The sequence below is a fragment of the Prenolepis imparis genome, unplaced genomic scaffold (assembly GCF_030444845.1).
Source record: "Prenolepis imparis isolate NDT839.2.m4 unplaced genomic scaffold, iyPreImpa1.0 SCAF_15, whole genome shotgun sequence".
Lineage (NCBI taxonomy): Eukaryota > Metazoa > Arthropoda > Insecta > Hymenoptera > Formicidae > Prenolepis > Prenolepis imparis.
Window position 1 is genome coordinate 4,547,713 of NW_028141173.1, and position 22,327 is coordinate 4,570,039.

At 31.9% G+C, this 22,327-nt stretch overlaps 2 protein-coding genes across 9 annotated transcripts in view; one reads left to right on the forward strand and one right to left on the reverse strand.

The window, feature by feature from the left end:
• LOC145946138 (uncharacterized) overlaps positions 1-22,327 on the forward strand; it is a 165,467-nt gene that overhangs the window by 59,823 nt on the left and 83,317 nt on the right. The gene's annotated exons all lie outside the window — the stretch shown is intronic.
• The window catches only part of LOC145946134 (adenylate cyclase type 6), a 97,613-nt gene that overhangs the window by 20,539 nt on the left and 54,747 nt on the right, over positions 1-22,327 (reverse strand). For all 3 annotated transcript variants that reach the window (XM_083055594.1, XM_083055593.1, XM_083055595.1), the window contains exon 7: positions 3,513-3,662. In XM_083055594.1, the coding sequence (XP_082911720.1) occupies positions 3,513-3,662 (150 nt within the window). The remainder of the gene's footprint in view (positions 1-3,512; positions 3,663-22,327) is intronic.

Sequence of the window (22,327 nt, forward strand, 5' to 3'; positions counted from 1 at the left end):
ATAGATCCTCGTTGCTCCGGCAATTATTTCGGTTTCAGTTATTTCCGTGCTTCGCTTGAAATAACTCTTCAGCAGAAAATTCCGTTTATATATATATATATATATATATATATATATATATATATATATATATTTATCACGTGATGATCACGATATTTTAAACACTGGATATACAGTGAGAGTTAAGAGTCGAGTATATATTTTGCAAAAATAAAATTTATTCGACATAATTTTTATACTTTTACTTATGACATACATATTTTTCGGATTGTTTTGTAAAAAAAATACTGGGATTATTTTTCTAATAATTCTTTTTTAATAATTCTTCTAATAATTCTAGTGATATTGAAACAAAGCATTTTTTATTTTTAATAGCATAAATGCACAGATTGAAAATGTTACTTATAGCCTGTACCGTTGCAACTTACTTAATACAAGATCCGAGATGCCTTGTTACGCTAATTACGTTTTTTTCGCTCACATTGTACAAACTTAAAAAAAACTTTCCCTTTATGGTCTATATTGTTCTAAAAAAGTTCATTCCCTGGATTGTTAACGCGTTTTTCTCCTTTTTAAAATCCTGCAAGATTCGGGTTTAAAATTCCTTTCTTCTTTTCATCTTAAAAAATTCATCTTTAAAATTTCTCTTCATCTTTATTTTTGTCTGTAAGTTCCGAAGAATAAGAATCCTACAAAATTCATTTACAGTTATAAGTTACTATATACTAAACGTATAACTTCAAGCTTTTCAAGATATTATTTTTCACGATTTACGTGCAAGATGCACATTATTGCATTCTTTCAACCTGTTGCTGGTCGTTTGAATAGAACTTTATTATCTATCTAGTGCCATTATAAATAACAAAGAAGAAAATTTCGGCTTTTATTTAGAATCCAAAAGAATTCGCCGATGCAATATTTCATAATAAAAAGCGACTGTCGTCGCTAAGCATTCTATTATCCGCAAATTTCTTATTAAGTTTGCAATCAAGTTTTATATTTTATCGAACCGCGGCGATTTTATAAATAATCTTGTATTATATACATAAAATTATATTATTCTCGAATACTAAGATTGTTGAAATAATATATGATATCATGATATTAAACAAGAATTTTTTTTAAACTTGACGGAACGTAATATAATTCAATGTTACGTTATTTTTAAAATATATATAAAATATATATCTTACACAATGCATCAAATGTACAGAGAGAAATGCCCGAAAAATGGAAATAAATAAAATTCGCGCGAGTATATTTTCTGCGAATTATTTCTCTCGCGTATATAATCAACGGTAAATTGACGGGAAGCAACGTTTTACGTCGCAAAACGAAATGGTTTAAATAAACAACAATAAAACGCACCGAATCATACTGCAACTTGAATAGGATTTTGCTTGCTGTTGAGCAAGTGAGCGCGCGTATTATTAATTGTTAATAATTTTTGCGAAAACTTTATTTCGCTTAAGTGCGTTGAACGTGGATATTGCGGTGTAAATTATTAATTATTTTACGATATATCGCGCAAACTCGGTAATTGCGCGCGCCCACTGTTACTTCACTGTTGCTAATAGAGAAACTTGGCACACACATCACGCGTATTAAAATAATACGTATTCCTGCGTATATGCGCATTGAAAAGCACGTGAATCCGCTCGGAACATGAAGTGGTCGGCCAACAAAGCCGCGGTAAATTTATTTAGCCTGAACGCGTGTTGTCCGGCAGTCGAAAAATAATGGACGAGTTGTTTGCGCAAGACTTCAATAAAACAGACCGCTACCAAATATTCATTAACTATTTGTTCGGCTTCAATCGTATGTTTAGTTCATTGTGTTAAAGCGTGCGCACACATACACGCACATTTTTTTCCTCTCTCTCTATATATATCTGTTTTTCTCGTTGCTTAAATAAATTTTTTATTTGGGGGGGGGGGAACAAAATATACCTCGAAGTAATCATGTTTTTGTAAATAATCAAATATAACAGAGAATTCCAACTTTAACAATTTATTTGACATGTGTGTATATCAATCTTCCTTATATTTATTTCTTGTTGTATTAATTTTTATATTATATTTTCACTTATTTTCTTACGTAATGCATTCTAGTATAATTAACATTAAAATCTTGTAATTTGTATAGAAGAAAATCGATTGATATACACAAAATTATGCATCTTTAATCTTCATATAAAATTATAAAGCTGGGGAAGTATCTTTTTTGACAAAGAAACTTTCGCATTATATTAATTTCAGACTGCAAATTATCATTTTTCGCTTGTGAACATCTAAAGCCTTTAACGTTAAGAGTTACAGGCAATTTAAACGTGATTTTAGAGTCATATATTAAAATTGATTTTCGGGTTTGAATCGCGTAGCTTTTTTATTCCGAGCCATATATTCTTTTACAGATTCGAGAATACACACGAAATATCACTGTTGTGATTTTTGTGTTTAGTACATTTTCTGAAAACCACCCCCTCATTTAATATTTTTTTTATTTAATATGAAAATTATAAACGTCAACATATCTTGCATTACTTTAAAATCGTCTCAATTATAAGAAATTGATTTTTCCGAGATTTTTCGATATTATAATTTTTGACTGATTTTTATTAATTTTATTTAATTGATATTTCTTTCTTCGAGAAATGTGTGCAATATGTTCTCCTAGGCTTATCAAAATAATTAAAAATATTTCGATTATTTTCATTATGCAAGTTTTATCAATAATTTTTCTCTTATTGTTAGACTCATTGTTAAAATTAGAATAGAGTTATATGTTAATCGTTCTTGTAAGTAAGATTTCTGACAATATGCTTATTCATTGAAATGTGTTTAGGCAGTCATATACATATATTCACATGCTTGCGTTGCAGTTCACGTAAACATTTGATTGCGTTATTAATAATCGATAAAGACGTCAATTATTCGAGATTCTAATAGGATAACGTCCCAGAGGAATAAGATAATAATTGCTATTTCCGTGACATGGCTTTATCGATTTGTCGATAAAGGAGCTGACATTTAAATACATCTCACGGTTATAATTATTGCGACATTTCCAGACGAATAATTTCTTAACCGTTAAAATAGAGAATTATGTTATTTAAATCAGCCGCAAGCACATCTTTTCATAATTTATGAGATCTATTATAGGAATAGTTCATCGAAACACGAATTCACAATTATGACACTATATTGACTCTTTTTGTCTTGAGAGATATTCTTACTGGCAATTTTTTTCCTCATTTCTCAGAACTTTGTTGTGAATTTATTACATGTTAAATTTAAAGTTTATTTTTTAAAATGCAACTTTAATGTAAATGAGATTTTTTAAATTTTTTGAATGAAACTCTACATTTCAAAGTTTTTTTTTCTGAAACATCACGTCTTTATGAATTAATTATTATTTTTTTATTTTTTTACTTTTATTTTTTAATGATCTTATAATACGTCGAGCAATACGTAAGTTGACATACACAGTTTTTCCTAAATGCAGCAACGTACCTGTTGCTGATTCTCCCGCTGCGTGGTCAGACGTGCTTCAACGCATTGTCGGGTTTCGAGGAATGCCTGTCTTTGCGCTAATTCCCGAGGGTGATGTGTTAGTGCGCCGGCCACGTTTGTTCCGCCGACCACCACGATTGAACTCAAGAGCTGAAAGAAAAATTAAGTTTTACTATTAGATTAATTGAATTCTGCGCTTTCCTAGTGACATTCCCGAAATTATTTTAATTAATTTCTTAGTGTGCGTTCATAAAATTAAGATCTACTCTTTCTGCATACTTAATGAAGAGAATTACATTGATATAATTATTTCTAAAATTATTAAAGTATGTTTTAAAGACTATTGTATTAAATTAGTCTTTAGATATTGAAATTAGATGTTGAAATATTAAAAGCACTGAACTAGTATTTATTATTGCAAATATTTATTGAAAAAATTATTAACGAAAATTTTAAAAGAGACATTTCTTTTAAAGTTCGATAGACAATTCGAATAAGAGTGCCTCGTGAAAAGTATAAGGAGGTTCATAGATACTTTCGACCAGAAAAGCCATGTTCTTCTGCTTCGTTCAATCGCGTATCTTATCCAACCCGTAATTGGGGCCACAATCTGCCGTAATTTGATAGAATCCTTAGCAATTTTAGCGGATATCTTCTCGAAATCATCATTGTATACGGTGATAAATGCACTATTGTGTCGAGATATTACGCACAATTATAGGAAACTAAATACCATTTCATGCCAATTAAGCAAAGACTACAATTTATAGGGCTGCTTTATCAAACCTTACAAATGACAATATAAAAACTGTTTTGATATAATAAATATTTTTCTCTTTTTCTTTCTCTTTATCTGATATAATTATCAAGATATAGATTACACTAATTAAATATAACTAATAAAATAAAATTGTTTTTAAGATATATATGTATATATATATTTTTTATTACACTATTTATATATATTATTTTATTATTTATATTAATTAAATATTGGGAAAGAGAATATCGATCTCATTCAGTGAAAAAATATTAAACAAATAAATAAATACTTAAAAAATAACTTAAATCTGAAAACAGCTCGACAATTTAAAAAAAATCACACGCATTGTTTTTTTTTATATATGTAAAAATAACAGTATAAAAAAATAAAAGTCTAATTATATTTCTATAGTTTTTTTTAATGATTTGTGTGCGTATTAGTCTATTTTTTCACAATTACTTGTTTGTTTGTAATCAATATTATATGCGCCTTTGCCTTTTGTTGATTTCATCGAGTAATATGCAATCCCCTTACCGAGGTTGTTATACGAGCCTCGTAAAAGCATTCTGCAAGGTAACCAACTGATTATACGTCATGAAAGGCATCTCGCTTGTCAGGTTTACTTTTTAGATCCTCCTACGAAATTTGACCTCCATTAGAGCAAACAGATCAGTTGAAGCGCGTTTCTCTCTTTCACATTCTCTCACCCTCTCTCTTTTGCTTCTGCCGAACATAGACGTACACATGTATGAGGGCAGCTTGGCTCGTCTTTCTGATATGTAATATTCAACAGAGCTTTGTAGAATTTTCCTTCAAATTTGCAGCGATCCTATTTGCCGCGATCCTATTTGCCGCGAATCTCCCGAGATCTATGTAATTCTTTAAATAATTAAGCCCACCCACGCAAAGCTGATCTTCGTATATGTTTTCCCATTTGGCAGAATCTTAACTGACAGATAACGATCGTATCTATTGTGGGCCAAAATTAGCTCGTGCATTTGCATAAAAACTACATATCCAGATATTCCTTTTAGCTCATTGCCAAAATTATATTTATATGTATATTTAATACATAAAAATATTTGTTTTCAATTTCTTTGATTAATTTAATTTAATTTTGCATTTGAATCTACAAATTAATTAAATAATTTTATTTATTTTTCGTTTGAAGATTGAGCAAAATATCGTAGTAAGAGACGTAACAAGTCTCTACATTAAATATGCATTAATACATTTACCGTACAGCTAATACATTAACTGTACAACAAAAGTGTGATTACGTGGTTAACAGTCAAAGTCAAACTACAAACTTGCCAAAACAATACGATAGTAAATTTCTCTCGTGTCCTCGAACGAACGGGAAAATTTCGTGACAAAGAGCCCCGGTTCCATCAAAGGGACTACTCATTGAGTTTGCAGAGTTTCGTAGACGTTGTTGCACACGACGATGCAGCACATACAAGGCCCGTGTTATGTACGGACTTCTCGTCTAATGAAACCCCTAGTATCGGCAGGTTATTATCGGGACACCTTGTACAGTGGTTTGTACCTTTTGCGCGGCTCTTTGATCTATCTTAGGTAGAGAAGGTTGAACAACTATCTATCTACGAAGGGTCGACCGACCTCTCGTTCTACGTGGACTTTCAAAGAGGATCACCATCGGATTCCGCAGCGAAATTGCTTCAGATGGTCGTATAACTTACTTGTAATCTTGGACGGATTTATTCGCAACCACCTGTAGGATCGTCACCTCGGAACCTTTAAGTCACTTATTTTTATAAGCTACGTTTTTCGGCGGTATTTTTAGAACGGTAATTCTCTACGTGATCTCCGATAAAACCGTTGCGACATCTCTTCCGAAAAAAATTTTAATAGAAACAATTTCATATAGATACATATGTAGGTACATTTTGAGTGATAATATATCCGTGTAATATAAAAGTACTATAAGGTGAAAATAAAAATCTGGAATAATGATGTCTTTCGTTACATTTGTTTTTAAATCTGTTTAAAAATAATTATGAATTTTCTAACCACTTTATTTCGTTTAATTTTGATCAATGTTTTCACTTTTCTGGTGCATAGCTTAATATAAAGAATTATGCATTATATATTATAAATTATTTATAAAGAGATATGAAATTTATTTTTTTAACTTATTGCGCATTCAAATTTTGAAAATTAATGTAGATATTTTTGCACAGTTTGCATTTGAGTCTAATAATATGATTTTTATTATATAATTATGTTATCTTTCTTTAAATATATATAATTATTCCAACTGTTTTTTTATTATTTGCAAGATATCAGCACACTATATAAATTGATTAGCATGTCCATAAATTCTAAATTAAGAAAATATTTTTTTGTAATTTTTTTCTTATCATTTTCTGCATTATACATCATTGTCAGATTTATGACAAGCAAAGAGCAACTACTCAATCGAGACATGCAATACTTTTAAGATGTCTTATTTTTCTAAAGGGATGAAAGAGGATCCGTGTGGGCGTGTCTGTTAAAGCATTCCGATGAGTTTCTTCGATAGCTAAATATACGAACGAGAGTTCCGGGTAATAAATATCGTCGCAAACTTAAATATTGACCAATGTGATGAACAAACGAGAGCTTCGCCTTTTGGCGACCGGAAGCGAGGTCTCTCATCCGTCTTGATCGTCTTTACCAATTTCAAGACCGGTCATCGATTTTTGTTTCGTCGTCTCTTACAATTAAATACTCGCCATACGTCTCATCTCTATAGCGTGAAAAAGAAGGCGAGGGTCGTCGCTAATCCTCCTTCATTTCACATTGTGCTTATTGGATCGTGTAACAGAAGCATGTTAGGGTTAGGGGTCTAAAAATAAGGCTGGTGTCAATCGGTAGCTGAACCTTTGCTGAGAGATATTTATTCATCGAGAACGAAACACTCGTCCCTGTCGCTTCCTATACGAGGAAAACTTCCTGCACTACGTATACTGATAATTATACCAGTATACAGATTATATCATTATGTAGACACGCCTATATACCTACATTATTATATAGCGCGACACCTTGTTTCTCTCTTCTCGTCGCTGATCGGAATTTTATTCGTCGCCGTCGCGATTATTCGAAGTTAATTTAATTCGAGGCTAAAGTATGAGGTCAATTTAGATATTTCACATGCGTGATAATTTTTATTTTATAATTTGCAGCACACCGGCTTTTTGTATATCAAATTCAATTTAGTTTCGCGGCCCTTTGGGCCCTTTGTTCGACGTCGATGTAGAATCGCATTCCGAATCTAACAATCGCTTTCGCGATTCTGTACGCGTTTGTGTGCATGACTTCGTCAATCCACATTCGACGTTATTCACTGTTCGACCAGTTTCATTCGGCAAACTCGTATGTAAATGCATCGCACGTGCTTTATGCTGCTGTATATGTAACGTGCAATATATGCTCCTGTCATGTTTGCGCGTCGTGTACATTTGCAGACTTTGGTAAAACTGTATATTACTGTTACTTTAACTTACATCGACGGGATTCAATCGGAATTTAATCGCGTACATGATGGAAAAAATACGAACGGTTTTAATTTATTAATTCGCGATAATATCGAATTAATCGCATTTTTCTATCGTCGAGATTAAATTCTTTTGTTATCTCTATCTCGCTTTTTTTCCTCCCATTCTACTGCAATAGATCTTCATTCTCCTGCTCTACGGATGTTTTTTTCTTTTTAAAGAGTTAAGATGAATAAAAATCTTTATCTTATGTTCTGATCTGACTTTCATTAAGTTTATAGAAAACGGCGTACGTAAAAAAAGAGCCATTTTTCTCATTCTTCTCGAAATTTGTGACGGAATTCCTGCAAATGCAATTTTACATTTACGTGGATTTATACAATATATGAATCGCATATCGCTCGTTACTCTTCTTTGGTAGATAATTAATCTCTCTCTCCCTCCACTTTGCTCTAATCCAGTATTAGACTTTCTTTTCTTACTGCGTTTCGTCTTCCTTTCTCTCTCCCGATCCGTGGCTTATAGCCACTGATCCGGCATTAAAGCTCTCCTTAGCAGTCTCGTTCTTAATCCTCGCTCTATGACATTCATAATCCACTCGTTCCTCTTCGTCTTTGCTCGTGCACACGTGTACGATTCTGTTATTATAATGGGAAAAATTTGATTCGCTTGTGGATATTTTTCTCTTCTCGGAACAAAATTACAGATTTTTTTCAATGCGCCGAATTTGACACTTAATTTTATAAAAAAAGTAATTACGTAATAATTAATTAATATTATTTGTAATATCGATTCCTATTTTTGAAGACTTCTCTCACGTATTTTAATTTTCGATGAATATTATAATTTTGGAATAAGACATGTTTAACACATATCAGCACATAAATTTCTACGCTTCTTGATAGGTGCAATTTTATTTGGCGATTTAGTGGAATAGCCAGGTTAATGGGAGTCTTATTCGATCATATTTCCCGTTTCTGTCCGTGCGATGAAACCCTCTTGACTTTAAATGCCAATTGAATTTTCCGATTTGTGCTCGCCGCACGATGACAGGTCCCGATTCTCTCTCCGTTCTCGCTCTATCGTCTTTTCCATCTGTGAGTTTACAGCATTTTACAATCGTGACCAGAAATTGTCGCGTCGACAGTTCGCGCATTTTAATGGCACTTTTGTTTCTATATCATTTCCAATCGTGACATGGATGTGAATGAGAAATCGCGAGTAAAAATCTGTGATTTTTTTTGAACGGAGCAGTAAATAAAGAAATTCTGATTTATATATAAAAACAAAGATTATGTATTTATTAAAAATTATTTGTTGTGAAATGTAAATGATAAAATTTTCAATTAATTTACAGTGAAATTTATTTCAACAAAATTTTTTGTGAAGTTGATTTTTAAAAAATCTTTAATTAGAGTCTTGCTAGAGATTAATATTGTACGACTTATGAAAATCCTCATATATACAGGATGATGGATGAGCATCTTTTATTATTGCCGTCTTTCTCTTTTCACAGTTTGTCTTTCCGTGATTTATATAAAAATAAAATCATATCTATATTGTAAACTAAGATCTTTTTAATCTTTGATGAACATTTTTTAAAAACACTATATAATGTATACTATTTCTCTTACACGCACATAAAATTACTTTTTGCAGCAGAATTGACATTCGTTTTTTATCGAAAAATATTATGTAATAAAATAGTTCGTGAAAATATTCCAAGTATACAATGATAAAAGTTTCACGAAGGACTTGCACTTTATCGAACGGAGAATCAAATGCGAACCGCGAGAAGGAAAAGCGGAAGAAGAGGATACAAACTACTATAACTAGTCGCTCCATATTCAGGTTTCTACTACTGGAACCTGAACGCCGGCTCATATATTCGCGTTGTTACTACTGAGAAATATATTCGCTTTTTTGCGTTGATACGTTCGTTTGTCCAACTTTTTTTTCGACACGAAGGTTTTTTATTTTTAAAAAAATATATTATGAATAACAAATCAAAGAAAAAATATTTAATATCGGTATAACTGCAATTCTCTGATATTGAAAAATAAATATTTAAAGCAAAGATTTAATATCTTCGTCTTTTTAAACGAACTAAATTATTTACAGTAAATATATAGCCGATTTTTGGTATATTACGCAGTTTATATGTTAATTTCAAATTCGTCAAAAATTTGCCGCTTTTTATCTGCTCGCTTTAATAATGGTACGACTTTATCTCGATCTGTTTTTATTGCGATGCGATAGAACGCGGCGCGGAAATTTATGTTTGTTCGCAGCAACGCGTTTAAATGTTTTATAACCGACTGTTTCCGGTGTACTTAAAAAGCGTGTGCTTGCCGTTTCGTTAAGCTTCGTTCTGTGAAAGAATTACTTCGCGCGATTAAGCAACACGTGGTTAATGAAATAAAATTGCGAAAAGATGATGGTGAAAAAACCGCTCATCTTGCACACGAAAATTTTCATAAGTCGTGTAATATTAATCTGACAAGATTTCATTAAGATTAGAAAAAAAAAATTTCGTTGAAATAAATAATTAAAAATTTTGTCATTTACATTTTATTGTTACGACTAGATTTTGCATATAATAATGAGACACTATAGTAAGAGTAATATTAAATAATTTACTATATTTTTCCGATCAAAATTAGGTGAAGTGTTATAGTTTCGTAAAACGTTTGTCATTTTTTTTATAACGCTTAAATTTTTGTCTTATCGCCGTGATGCAGGTTTTGCCTCGCAACGAAACACGCTTTCGACGGCGGGCATTTTTATAGCGAGTGATCCATCAGGGTTATCGATGGATCTGATGCAAGCGGACATGTTGCCGTCTTCGTGGTGGAGGCTAGTCGATATACATATATGTATGTCGACGGATAAAGCGTAGCTTTCGAGACGAAAAATCACATCTCTTTCACGTCATCGCGCATGACATTTTTCGCGTTATATATGCAACTTTAATACACCGTGTATTCGTCGTATTGCGAAAGCCGGAAATAGAAACATTTATGGAATCGCGTGATACGACTAGATTATATTTTCCGATGTAAGAAGAAGAAAAAAAGGTGTTATACACGTAGCTCCATATCTGTCTCTCTTTACTCTTCGTCGTCACGTTTTTAAACTTTCATTTATGTTGTGAGATGGAAAATTTGCATAAAATTCAAATTCATACATCTCTCTCTCGGTTGTGCCACTAAAAATCTCCTTTTGCACAAAGCTACTTTTTCAAGTATTAACGCGTCTACATCTGCGGCATTATATTTTTACATGCATGAAAATAAATGTGAGCTTTCGGTGAGAGAGGGAAAGAGACGAAATGAAAGCGTGCTCGCGTGAAAGGGCTCCATTTGTCAAACGCCCGGATCCGCTTGAAAAATGATAACTCGCACGATTAAGTCCTCTAATTTTCGCTGCGTTTCGTCGAGAGACAGAGAGAAAGAGAAAACGGCAATTAAGTAAGCGAACGGCGTCGAGCTTCGCGATGTTTTTCCGTCCGCGTCATTAGAGTTTCGTCGAAGTTAATATCGACGGGAAAGAGAAGCGGTCGACGAGAGAGGGTCGAAGTGTATTCCTGAGAGAGCAAGAAATATCAATTTGTCTTCTTCCTCTCCTGCCTTACCTGCTTTACCTCTTTACCGTCGAGAGAGCATCCACGCGACTTCCGTTTCCGACTCTGTAAGAATTCACCCTCGGGAGAGATTCGCGTCCGGTCGATTCGCGATCCCCGAGACATGAAACTCGTGTTCAAACACAAAAATGAGAATATATGCTCGTCGTAGGATTCGTTCAAGTTTGAACAACTCCGCGAGCTTCCGCCAAAAGTAAACAATTTTTTCGTTTTTGCTCTCAGGATGTTACACGAGATACGGAAATGTATCTCGATGATGTGCTTTCTGTGTATATGATGTCTTTTCACATGATTAATGATTTATATAATATTTTTATTATTTGTATTTTAATTTATTTATTTTATTTATTTTATTTTAATTTACTTTTTACTATAACTAGAATAACACAAGCGCGCGCTACGCTATATTAAAACATTAAAATAGTAATATATTGTAAATAATTATGTTATAATATATCTTATTCTCGATTAATATTTTTTGACAGAAATCAGCTGATAACTGTCATAAATATTAATCGAGTTTAAAGTATTATAACATTATTTAAAACATATTATTTTAATTTTTATAACATTTTAAAAATTAATTAGCAAATTAACACTTTAATCAGCTGATTTCTGTCAAAAAATATTAATATAGCGAAAATTTGCTAATTAAACAAAATAATAATATATAATATTATAAAAATTAAAATAGTAATGTGTTGTAAATAATATGTTATAATACCTTATTCTCGATTAATATTTTTTGACAGAAATCAGCTGATAACTGTCAAAAATATTAATCGAGTTTAAAGTATTATAACATATTATTTAAAACATATTATTTTAATTTTTATAACATTTTAAAAATTAATTAGCACTTTAATAGCAAATTAACACTTTAATCAGCTGATTTCTGTCAAAAAATATTAATATAGCGAAAATTTGCTAATTAAATTTTAAAATAATATATAATATTATAAAAATTAAAATAGTAACGTGTTGTAAATAATATGTTATAATACCTTATTCTCGGTTAATATTTTATCTTTCTAAAGCTATATCTTTTCGAACGAATCTCCTTCGAGTTTTAATTACGCGCGCGCTATTAGAGTGAAGTTGCCGATGTTTGTAGAATAGCGGCCATTACCGAAACGCCGCGAGTATCAGGCAGTTGGAGCTGCGTCCCGCTGTGATTAATTAGTAAGCATAATCGTTAGAAACGATTTCTAACCTTTGTATTGTAATATTTATCAATCGCATATCATAATATGCAAAATATCGTGCGGCGAAAATTTCATAATTCTCGGGAATGAAATTTAAAGTTGCAAGGAGGCTAAATTGAGCATGCAAATTTGTCATGGCAACTGATTAGGTGATAATTGACATGCCACGTGCGCGAAATAACGCATTTCCGTACGCGTGTACGTGTGCAAAATGCGTGCGCGGAATAAAACGCATCCTTGATGGACGCAATAAACGCAGACGCGAACATTTCTAGGACGAAAACGCGAGAACAAAAGACCGAATGAAATGGTTTCGCAAAAAGACGCGCCAACAGGAACATTCAGTTTGGAGCAATGAGCATCGCGAAAAAACGAGAATAAACTTTGATATATGCGAGTATAGTATCGACTTTACATATCTTTTTTAGAAAAGCATTTTGATTAGTGTATTATAAATTCTTTACATTTATTATAACTTACTGTGTCGATGCTTATCTTCTTAATTTTTTCTTTAAGTCTGTCTGATATGAAATTATAATTCATATTATACATTTATTTTATATCTTGTGAATTATATTATATATATAATTTCTTCTTTTTCTATATTTTATAAAACTCTTTGTGTTCGATCTTTTCTGAGAAGGGAGTAGTTTCACGTTGTTTCTTTTATAAAGAGACCGTTATCTCTATGTCGACTGGTCGTTCCATTTCATCCAGTTTTTATCTCATTCTTGGCTGTCTTTGTTTCTTTGGAATCTGCAGACAGAGTCGCGATTTTACGGGGAAATCTGGTCACGGACCACAGCGATCGGGTTTCTTGTTGTTGAGATCGTAATTACAGTACCTGCACCATCGCCCATCTTGGATCATTACAGATCTCCTCTTATTGAAAACGTGATCCAATGATTTAATGACTCTATCCCTCTGATTACTAGTAGTACTTTTAGGAAACCATATATATACTTTTACTCAATTTATTATTTTCATTGATTAGACGCTGAGTTTCTAATTAATTGTTACTGTAACTGGGAAACGTCTATTTGAGAAGTTTTGTCAACTCAAATACCACCGTTTCTTATCATTTATATTAAACTTACAATTAATCACAGTATCGAATAAACTGGGACGAACGATGCTGCAGTCTCTCTTATCCGATTCGTTGTGTCACCAAAAGTTGTTAATAAATCAGCTGTTTCGCGCATAATGAAAACCCACTTGTACGCGGAATCGTTGATGAACTCTTGACGTGATATGACCCTTTGACTTGTCAATCGTTTATTAACGACTGTCAATTTGGCCGTACGCTTTGACTTGATCGAATACAATACCATGGCAAACCCTTCTGGCTTAGAATTAATAATTCGTTGGTAAATATCGAGAGAATCGCCCGGCAAGATCGCTTTGTTCCGCTCGTAATTCCCATCTCGCAGCTCTCGTCCCAATTAACGTAATGCAAAATACATTTTCGCGCTATAACAACGCGGAGATATTTTATGCGCATGTCGGGATCTCCGCGTTTAAAGTTTTCAAGTGTTCCCCAAGAACGGGGCTGAATTATGCGCCCTCTTTTGTTAAATGCGCGCTTGCGAGATATCAAACTTTCAGACATCTCTGCATTCGATATTTTTGGGAAACTTTTTGTGGACATAATTTCAATATTACACAATACTTACGAGTAGATTTAATATTTTCAAATAAAGTATATTGAATAATGGAGCATATGTTGATATATATAATGTGAAAACGTTTTCTATTTTAGTTAGAATGTATTCACATAATTATTCCAAAATCTTTACTAGTTTTCACAATAATCTTATTTGCGCAATCTTTTTCTTTGTTTAAAATGTCTTAAAAAATTAGCGTACTTTTATATTTTTGTTGAAAAGATTTCATTCATTATAACTTTTTGATGTGTGCATATTAATTAATACGATTGGGACACTAACGATTTAATATGATCGTCGCGAGATAATTCTTTCCCATTACGTTAATTGAAAGTTGATTAAAATTCGCCGAAAGAAAGCAATAAGGTAAATACATGAGGAAGTAAAGAGGAGAAAAAGCATGTAATTTACGGGAATGAGAATTTAGTGCCGCATCCAATTGTGGTTTATATAAGCTATGCACGTAACCCAGGCGTTTGCATATTACTGTAAAGTTGTTGCACCTAGTACGTAAGCAAAGTACGTGACTCTGCTTTTTCAAGTAATTCGCATTTGATTTTTTTCTTATTTAGAAAACCATTGATAATTGCAGGTCTTTAAATTAATTTTGAAAAAAAGAAAAACGATTTCTTGTTACACATTCTCAATTAATAAAATATGTTCATCATTTAATATCGTTGCGATATTATTTCTACTCACATTTCGTTTACGTAAAATAGAAATGCATATTTATTTTTTAGCTGACGAGTTGCAATCAAAATAAATATGATAAAATACGCAGTAAATTAATCATTTAGATTTTGATCGTGGAAAAGAGATATGAAGCATATAAATAAATAAAAAAAGTACATCGTGCGGCGAAGAGAAAGTCACTTCCGTCTCTGGCAATTTCTTTTTTTTTTTTTTTTTTTTATCAGCGTGAAGTTTACCTCGTCACGTTTTATGACGAAACTTTCTATTCCTGTTTATCTCGACTTCCGTAGGTAGATAGAGGCAGTTCTCGACCTTATTGAAAACATAAATCAACGATCGCGTCGACATCGCGAGAGGTTCATGACGTACTTTAAACAGGGCCGAAGTTCTTCATAGAGTATATTTTAATAAAACGCAAATCACACAAACGCCCCGGTCGTTATAAAAGTTCACGTTTGTGGATTAAAAGGTCGAGAGTAGAGCAAGTTCTCTTAAAATTGGCCTGCAAAAACGCGAACTTGCAAAATGTTCTGTACGAGTTTAAGAGGTGTCTGAATCTATACCGGCAAAGAAAGACGCACGTGATTTTCGTAATTATGTTACGTTTATAAGGGACAATCAACGTTGCACTTTATATTATATATTATATATATTTTATATATTATATATATATTTATTATATATTATATTTTATATTATATATGTTACTTATATATTATATATTATAAATTATAATTATATATTATATAATTATATATTTTATATTATATAAAATTTATTATATTTTTTGCTCTTTTTTTAATCAAGTTTTTAGAAAAGAAGGAAATTAAACAAAGATTAAAAATCAACATAAAATAGTCCATTAACATTACATTAAATATCCTTGAATTTTTTCCAAGATAATTAATAACACGTGTTTTAACGTGAGAGATGCATCTCGCGAGATTGACAATTCGCGTTCGCGACATATGTTCTATCTACAAAATAAGATTTGTCTCTTCGTATATACAGTCGTGCATTGTACTCTTTGGAGCTTAAAGTGGTAAAAGCGAACGACACAAATAACTATCAAAAATATTAATCGAGTTTAAAGTATTATAACATATTATATTTAAAACTAATATTATTATTTTATTTAATTTTATTTTGAACAAACTGTTAAACTACTAACCCACACGATCACAGCCTCTCGATGCTACGAATATAATTTCACAATGCGATCACAATGCGAATTGAAACAATCAATCAGCATCATAAAAAGATGCAACAATATACTTGCGAGAATCGACTTACAATTAACATGTCTTTTTTAGAAGATGTTATAATATTTTTAATTCGATTAATATTTTTGACAATTATCAGCCGATTTTTGTCAAAAAATATTAATCGAATTAAAAATAGTTTCCGTCTGAGCAGCTGAAATCTGACGAGAATTGACATATCGTTTTATCATGTATAATTTATCAGCAGAAGAAATATCGTAAAATAAAAAATAAAAAGTTTTTAAACATTTGTAAGAAAAGCATATTGATTGTTTCCTTTTTTTATTTACGATAGAAAGTTACTTATATGTAAATTTTCTATATAAATTCTTGTGGCATTTGAGTAAAAAATTTTTAAAACGAAATACATAATTTATTGATAACATGCAAAATATATCGATATGAGTTTTATATTCTAAAGATTTTTAAATGTTCGTGGAAAAAGTATATTAATTACTTCCTTCTGTTTATTTATGTGATAGAAAGTTACTTTACATGTAAATTTTATATGTATAAACTCTTGAGTAAAGAATTTTGAAACGAAATATACAGTTGCGTGTGTGGAACCGAGAGCACTCAACTAATAGAATCGCGTATACCGTGAAAAATCGTCGATGCAACATGCAAATATATCTTGAGTTTCGTAGAATTTTCAACTCTACGGAAGCAAATGAATAGTAGTACCGAATGCGAGTGATTAGAAGCTACAATATATACCGTTCCGCGCTGTCGCGGAAAATTCTCTAATGCCATTTCTTCCGCGAGTGAATTCGACCGAATTGGTTTCTCCGCCGTGACTCCTTTTTTTTTTCTTCTCCGTGAACGAGTTGCCGATTGTACGACGAGAATCGATGGTAATCCCCCGAGATGGAAATGCGGCAGGACAAGGTTTTTCGCCCGTCGCTCTCCTTCCTATTAACCTCATTGCGCGTCTGCCCCCCTTTTCATCCCCCTCGTCCCCCGTGATTTCAGCGAAAGAGCACCCTTGGTGCCTTCGTCGCGTGTTATCCGGCGAAATCCCTGACGTGCAACCACGAACACAGCGTCGACAAAGCCTTTCGCCGCTTTTTCTGCCTCAAACAAACACACAGACATCAAACACGCACACATATATATACATGTATTTTCCTCTGCGCGTCTCCCCCAAACGTGATCAACTTCGGCATTGCATTTCGTGCATCCCGCATAATCGTTCGCGCTATATATAATCCAATCTCGTCGTGGAATAAGGCTCTTTCGCGGTTATTATCTTCTGTGATTATTATCGCGGAAATCAGTTTGAAGGAGAGAAGTGCACCTGACAATTCGCTTTTTGACAATCAGCTGTTCTAGTATGCATCTGACTCGACAGACGTTTGCGCGTTTACAGAGAGAAATTATTTGATTATTATTTTTTATCTTGCTCTATTGCACGAGCGGATCACATTTGAAAGATGTGTACTTTAAACGAAACTTGGAATACGTCTGACGCTATAATAATATAAATGTCATTGACACTGCACTGCGTTCAAGATAAGTTGAAGTTCCTCGCGGACATAGCTAGAACAAGTTACTCGATCCTCGTTCCGAAAACATTTATATAATTTTAAAATTCACAATTTATTTGTTTTTATTTTTATTTATTTATTTGTTATTTAACTAGAACAACACAAGCGCGCGCCATTCTTCGATTTAAAGAATGTTAAAAAGAATATTTTTGAAAAAATAAAATTTGTTTAAACTCATCGATTAATATTTTTTCACAGAAATTAGCTAATTAAAGCATTAATTTGCTAATTAAATTTTTAAATAATATGTTAAAAATATTAAAATAGTAATATGTTATAATATGTTACCTTATTTTCGATTAACATTTTTTGACAGAAATCAGCTGATAATTGTCAAAAATATTAATCGAGTTTAAAGTATTATAACATTCCTTTCTAAAAAAGGCATGATAAATCCATTTTCGCAAGTATTATTGCACCTTTTCCGTGATGCTGATTGACTGTTTCGATTCGCATTGTGCTTTACATTCGTAGCATCGAGAGGCTGTCATCGCGAGAATTAGTTTAACAGTTTGTTAAAAATAAAATTAAATAAAATAATGTTTTAAATAATATATGTTATAATATTTTATCCGCGATTAATATTTTTTGACAGAAATCAGCTGATAACTGTCAAAAATATTAATCGAGTTTTAAATATAACATATTATTTAAAACATTATATTATTTTATTTAATTTTATTTTGAACAAACTGGCAAACTGCTAACCCTCGCGATGAGGGGCTCTCAATGTTACGAATATAACGCACAACGCGAATCGAGACAGCCAATCAGCATCGCGGAAGAGGCAACAATACTTGCGAGAATCGATTTAACATGCCTTTTTTTAGAAAGGATTATATTAAGAAATAATTATCTATAAAATAGCTCTCTTGCGTATAAATTAGGTATGAGAAAATATTTTAACAGATAGGGTAATGATGATATTCAGATTTCTTATTAAAAAAATAATAATTTAATAAAATAAATAATCTCTAAAATAATAAATAAATTATATCTAAAATTATTAGTCATAGTTTTTATATATAGAATAAATGTATGTTAAAATGCTATATATATATATATATATAATTAATCGTTATTATTATCATTGGCATCACTGATATATATCTTTATTTTGATTCGAAGGAGAGAGAAAGATATAGTATTGATATTATTCGAATTTCTTGTTAAAAAAATAAAAGTAAATTATTCCTAAAAATATCAATTTTAATTTATATAGAATATAATTATTATATAATTATTTGTAGAATATAATTATTATAAATTATTTTTAAAATACAATTATTATTGTTAATACGCTAAGCATATATAATTTATCGGTTAAAAATTTTAGCCATTTTTTAAACCCTCCCTAACCCGTTGACATTTAAATTTATATTATGTAATTTATCATTATTAATATCATTGGCATCTCTGGTATCTTTATTTTGATTCGAGGGATAGAAAGATACTCTTCTCATTATTTTATTCCTTTAACTCGATATAACGATTCGATTATCGTTCTCCGCAATTTCTCCATCAGTGTGCCAGCTGTTTATCTTTATTCGAAAATCGACATCGGAGTAATGCGATAGCCATTTACGTTAACGTGGCGTCACGACGCGGGTAGTTTACACCGTAGGCTATATTCGGGCTAAATTATTTTAGTAACAAAATCGATAGTTACCGCTGGCTATTAAGATACATACACGGCTCCGATCCCTTCGGAATGATCCTCGGCATCCTCGGCAGGGCTGCCCACGACACAACGAAGTGCCTTTCTAATCGCTTTTATATATCCAGATCGTTTCTTTCGTGACTTCGATATTGAAGATCGAGTGTGATTGATTGCGTACGTCATCGAATGATCCGGTTTCACGGTCATCGGTGAAAATTCTCGGATTCAGCGCGCATAAAATGGTGTGATTCCTTCTTCTCGTGATATCGAAGCGAAAAGTTACTTAACTTGTGAAATGATTCGGAAGATAACAGAGTGAGAAGTGTGGAAAAACGTGAGGCTTAAACGAAGAGACCGTATTCGTAAAATGTACTTATTCGAACTTGTTATCGGCCCTCGCTTTTTATTTAGGGCTTATTTCCTCTTTTATTTTCTCACCGGTTTCTTCTTTGTTCTTTTATTTTGCGGCAATCTCTTTATCGCTTTTTCCAGCAGAGAACGCCCGGCCATGTCGTTCGGAATCGTTGTCCGATTTGTTTTCGTCGACGTGGAAGTTACGCGAATATCGGCGAAATTTTTACGGCGAATTTTTCGCGATTTGTTTCGACAACGTTTTTTTCGATTAAAAATTGTAGCTGCCCCCCTGTTTTCACATTCCACGTTAATATCCGTTTTTCGTGGGAAAAACGCCGTGTGCATTTCCGCCGTGTAATCGCGCGATTACCAAACTCACCGGAAATTGAACGCAATATTGCATTTATCGCAGGGGGAAAATAAAGAGCGAGCTTATCGAGCTTCCTATAATACAGGGGTTATGGAAATTTCTATAGTTACGGGGAAGAACACATAAAAGAAACTTTAGAGTGAACTTTAGACATAGGAAGGTATCAAAATAAATTAATTCAAAATCAAAAACATATATGTATACTCTGCTTTAAAAATTATATTATTAATTGTTTAAAGTTTACGGACTTCCTAAACACGTTTTGACGCGTTTGTGAATATTATTTTGGACATCTAATAACATTTTTGTTTTTGTATCTTAATTTGTTGTAGAAGCAATAGCCATCAACAATTTGTAATACTATACTATTTAGCTTATCCTTTGTATAAATTATCTGGCTAAATTTTTTACTATATAAAAATAATCGAATTAATACAAAATAAGAGAGTTATTAAAATGTAAAATTTATTATAATTTTAAATATATTATAAATATATATTTTTAAAATTTTATAGATTAAGACTCTCGTCTATGAATTTGAATTCCATTGCGCTTTATATTTTCTATATTCTTTTTCTCCACAACTCTTTTTATAAGCATATTTTTATAGTTCGAGTATAGCGTAGAATAAGAATTACTCAGTAGAATTTACGAGCTCCGCAAAAAGCTTTTCTTTGTCGCTTTACTTTTACTCATTATCATTTTATTCATTGTTTATCATCTCCGCGCGCACGAGAGAAATTTAATTATTTTTTTTCATTATAAACCTCATATAAAGTGCGCGAATGTAGATATTTAAATATAAAACTCAAGCTTTCATGAAACACACTGGCATCGCTTCGATGAAGGAATTTCCATTCAGGAGTTTCTTTCCTTTATCTGAACTTTTCAACTTTCAATATTTAATATTAAATAAATAGCGCTTGGCTTTAAAAAACTATTGAAATAAATCTTTATTAGAGAAAGAAATCTCAACCAGCAGACACTGCGTAGAAGAAATTTCTGATTTTAAATTTAATTGCTCCGATCAATGTACATAATATAATATATATGGTCAATTTAGATAAATATTTTTGGTACTGGCTAAAAAATGAAATAAAAATATAAAGTTTTAAAATAAAATTATATATGTATATTTCAATTTTTTATTTTTACTAAAGTTAAATTTCTTTTTGTTCGTTTGTAATAATTTATAATTTTATATATTTATTTATATATATGATGTAATAATTTATATATTTAAATTATATAATGTGTTTTTTTTTTACGCGAGTCATACTTGAAAATTCTTTATGGCGCAATTAATAACTCAATACCTATTGAAACCATAATACATTTCTTATAATATTAAACAAAATTAATAACCAATTAATTAATTCCGGTCAAGAGATTTGCTACTTTTCTCTTATTTATTTCAATAATATTCTGCAATCAAAAATGATCACTCAAGATGCATCTCGTAACTGCATCGAGAAAAAAAGAGTTTATATCTATTTGATTCTCTTCTTTCTTGTGTATTATCATCTTTCGCACTTGGCGACGTTTGTCTTCAATATCTATGTTGAGAGAAAGCTTTTTCGACGATGGGGATGTCGCGTGTTGCGTTGCACTTCCGTTGTCTTCATTTCCGGGACTTGCTTCTATACGTTCCGCAAATAAACCGACAGCTGTACGATGTCACAAATTGTCGCGGTTCTCTTTTCGCATTTCCGGTCGATTAGACGCGGTCCATCGTCGCGGTAAAGTGATTTTACAAAGAGGCACTCAGGAGTCTCACGTTCCCGGCAAATGGACACGGGATAAACTGCGCCAGATGTTGCACCTTGCATCGTCATATAATCGACGTTAAAGTTTCAGATTATTTCGCTTTGAAAATTTCGTACGAACGATCAATTTTATTTATTTACACTTAAAGAGAAGTTTAATTTTTTTCTCCGCAATTTCACGCGTCAATAAATGGGTGGATAAATATTTTATTAACGTTTATTCGATTAAATGGAAATATCGTTGTATCATTCTTTGCTTTGATATTTAATGATAACGATTGTGTTCAATTTTACTCCACGAGACTTTTTCGTTATTCATACTGTGTATTCGTCGACGATATAACTTATATCAATAACGTACTGTCGCAGTGCACTTTCTTATTCT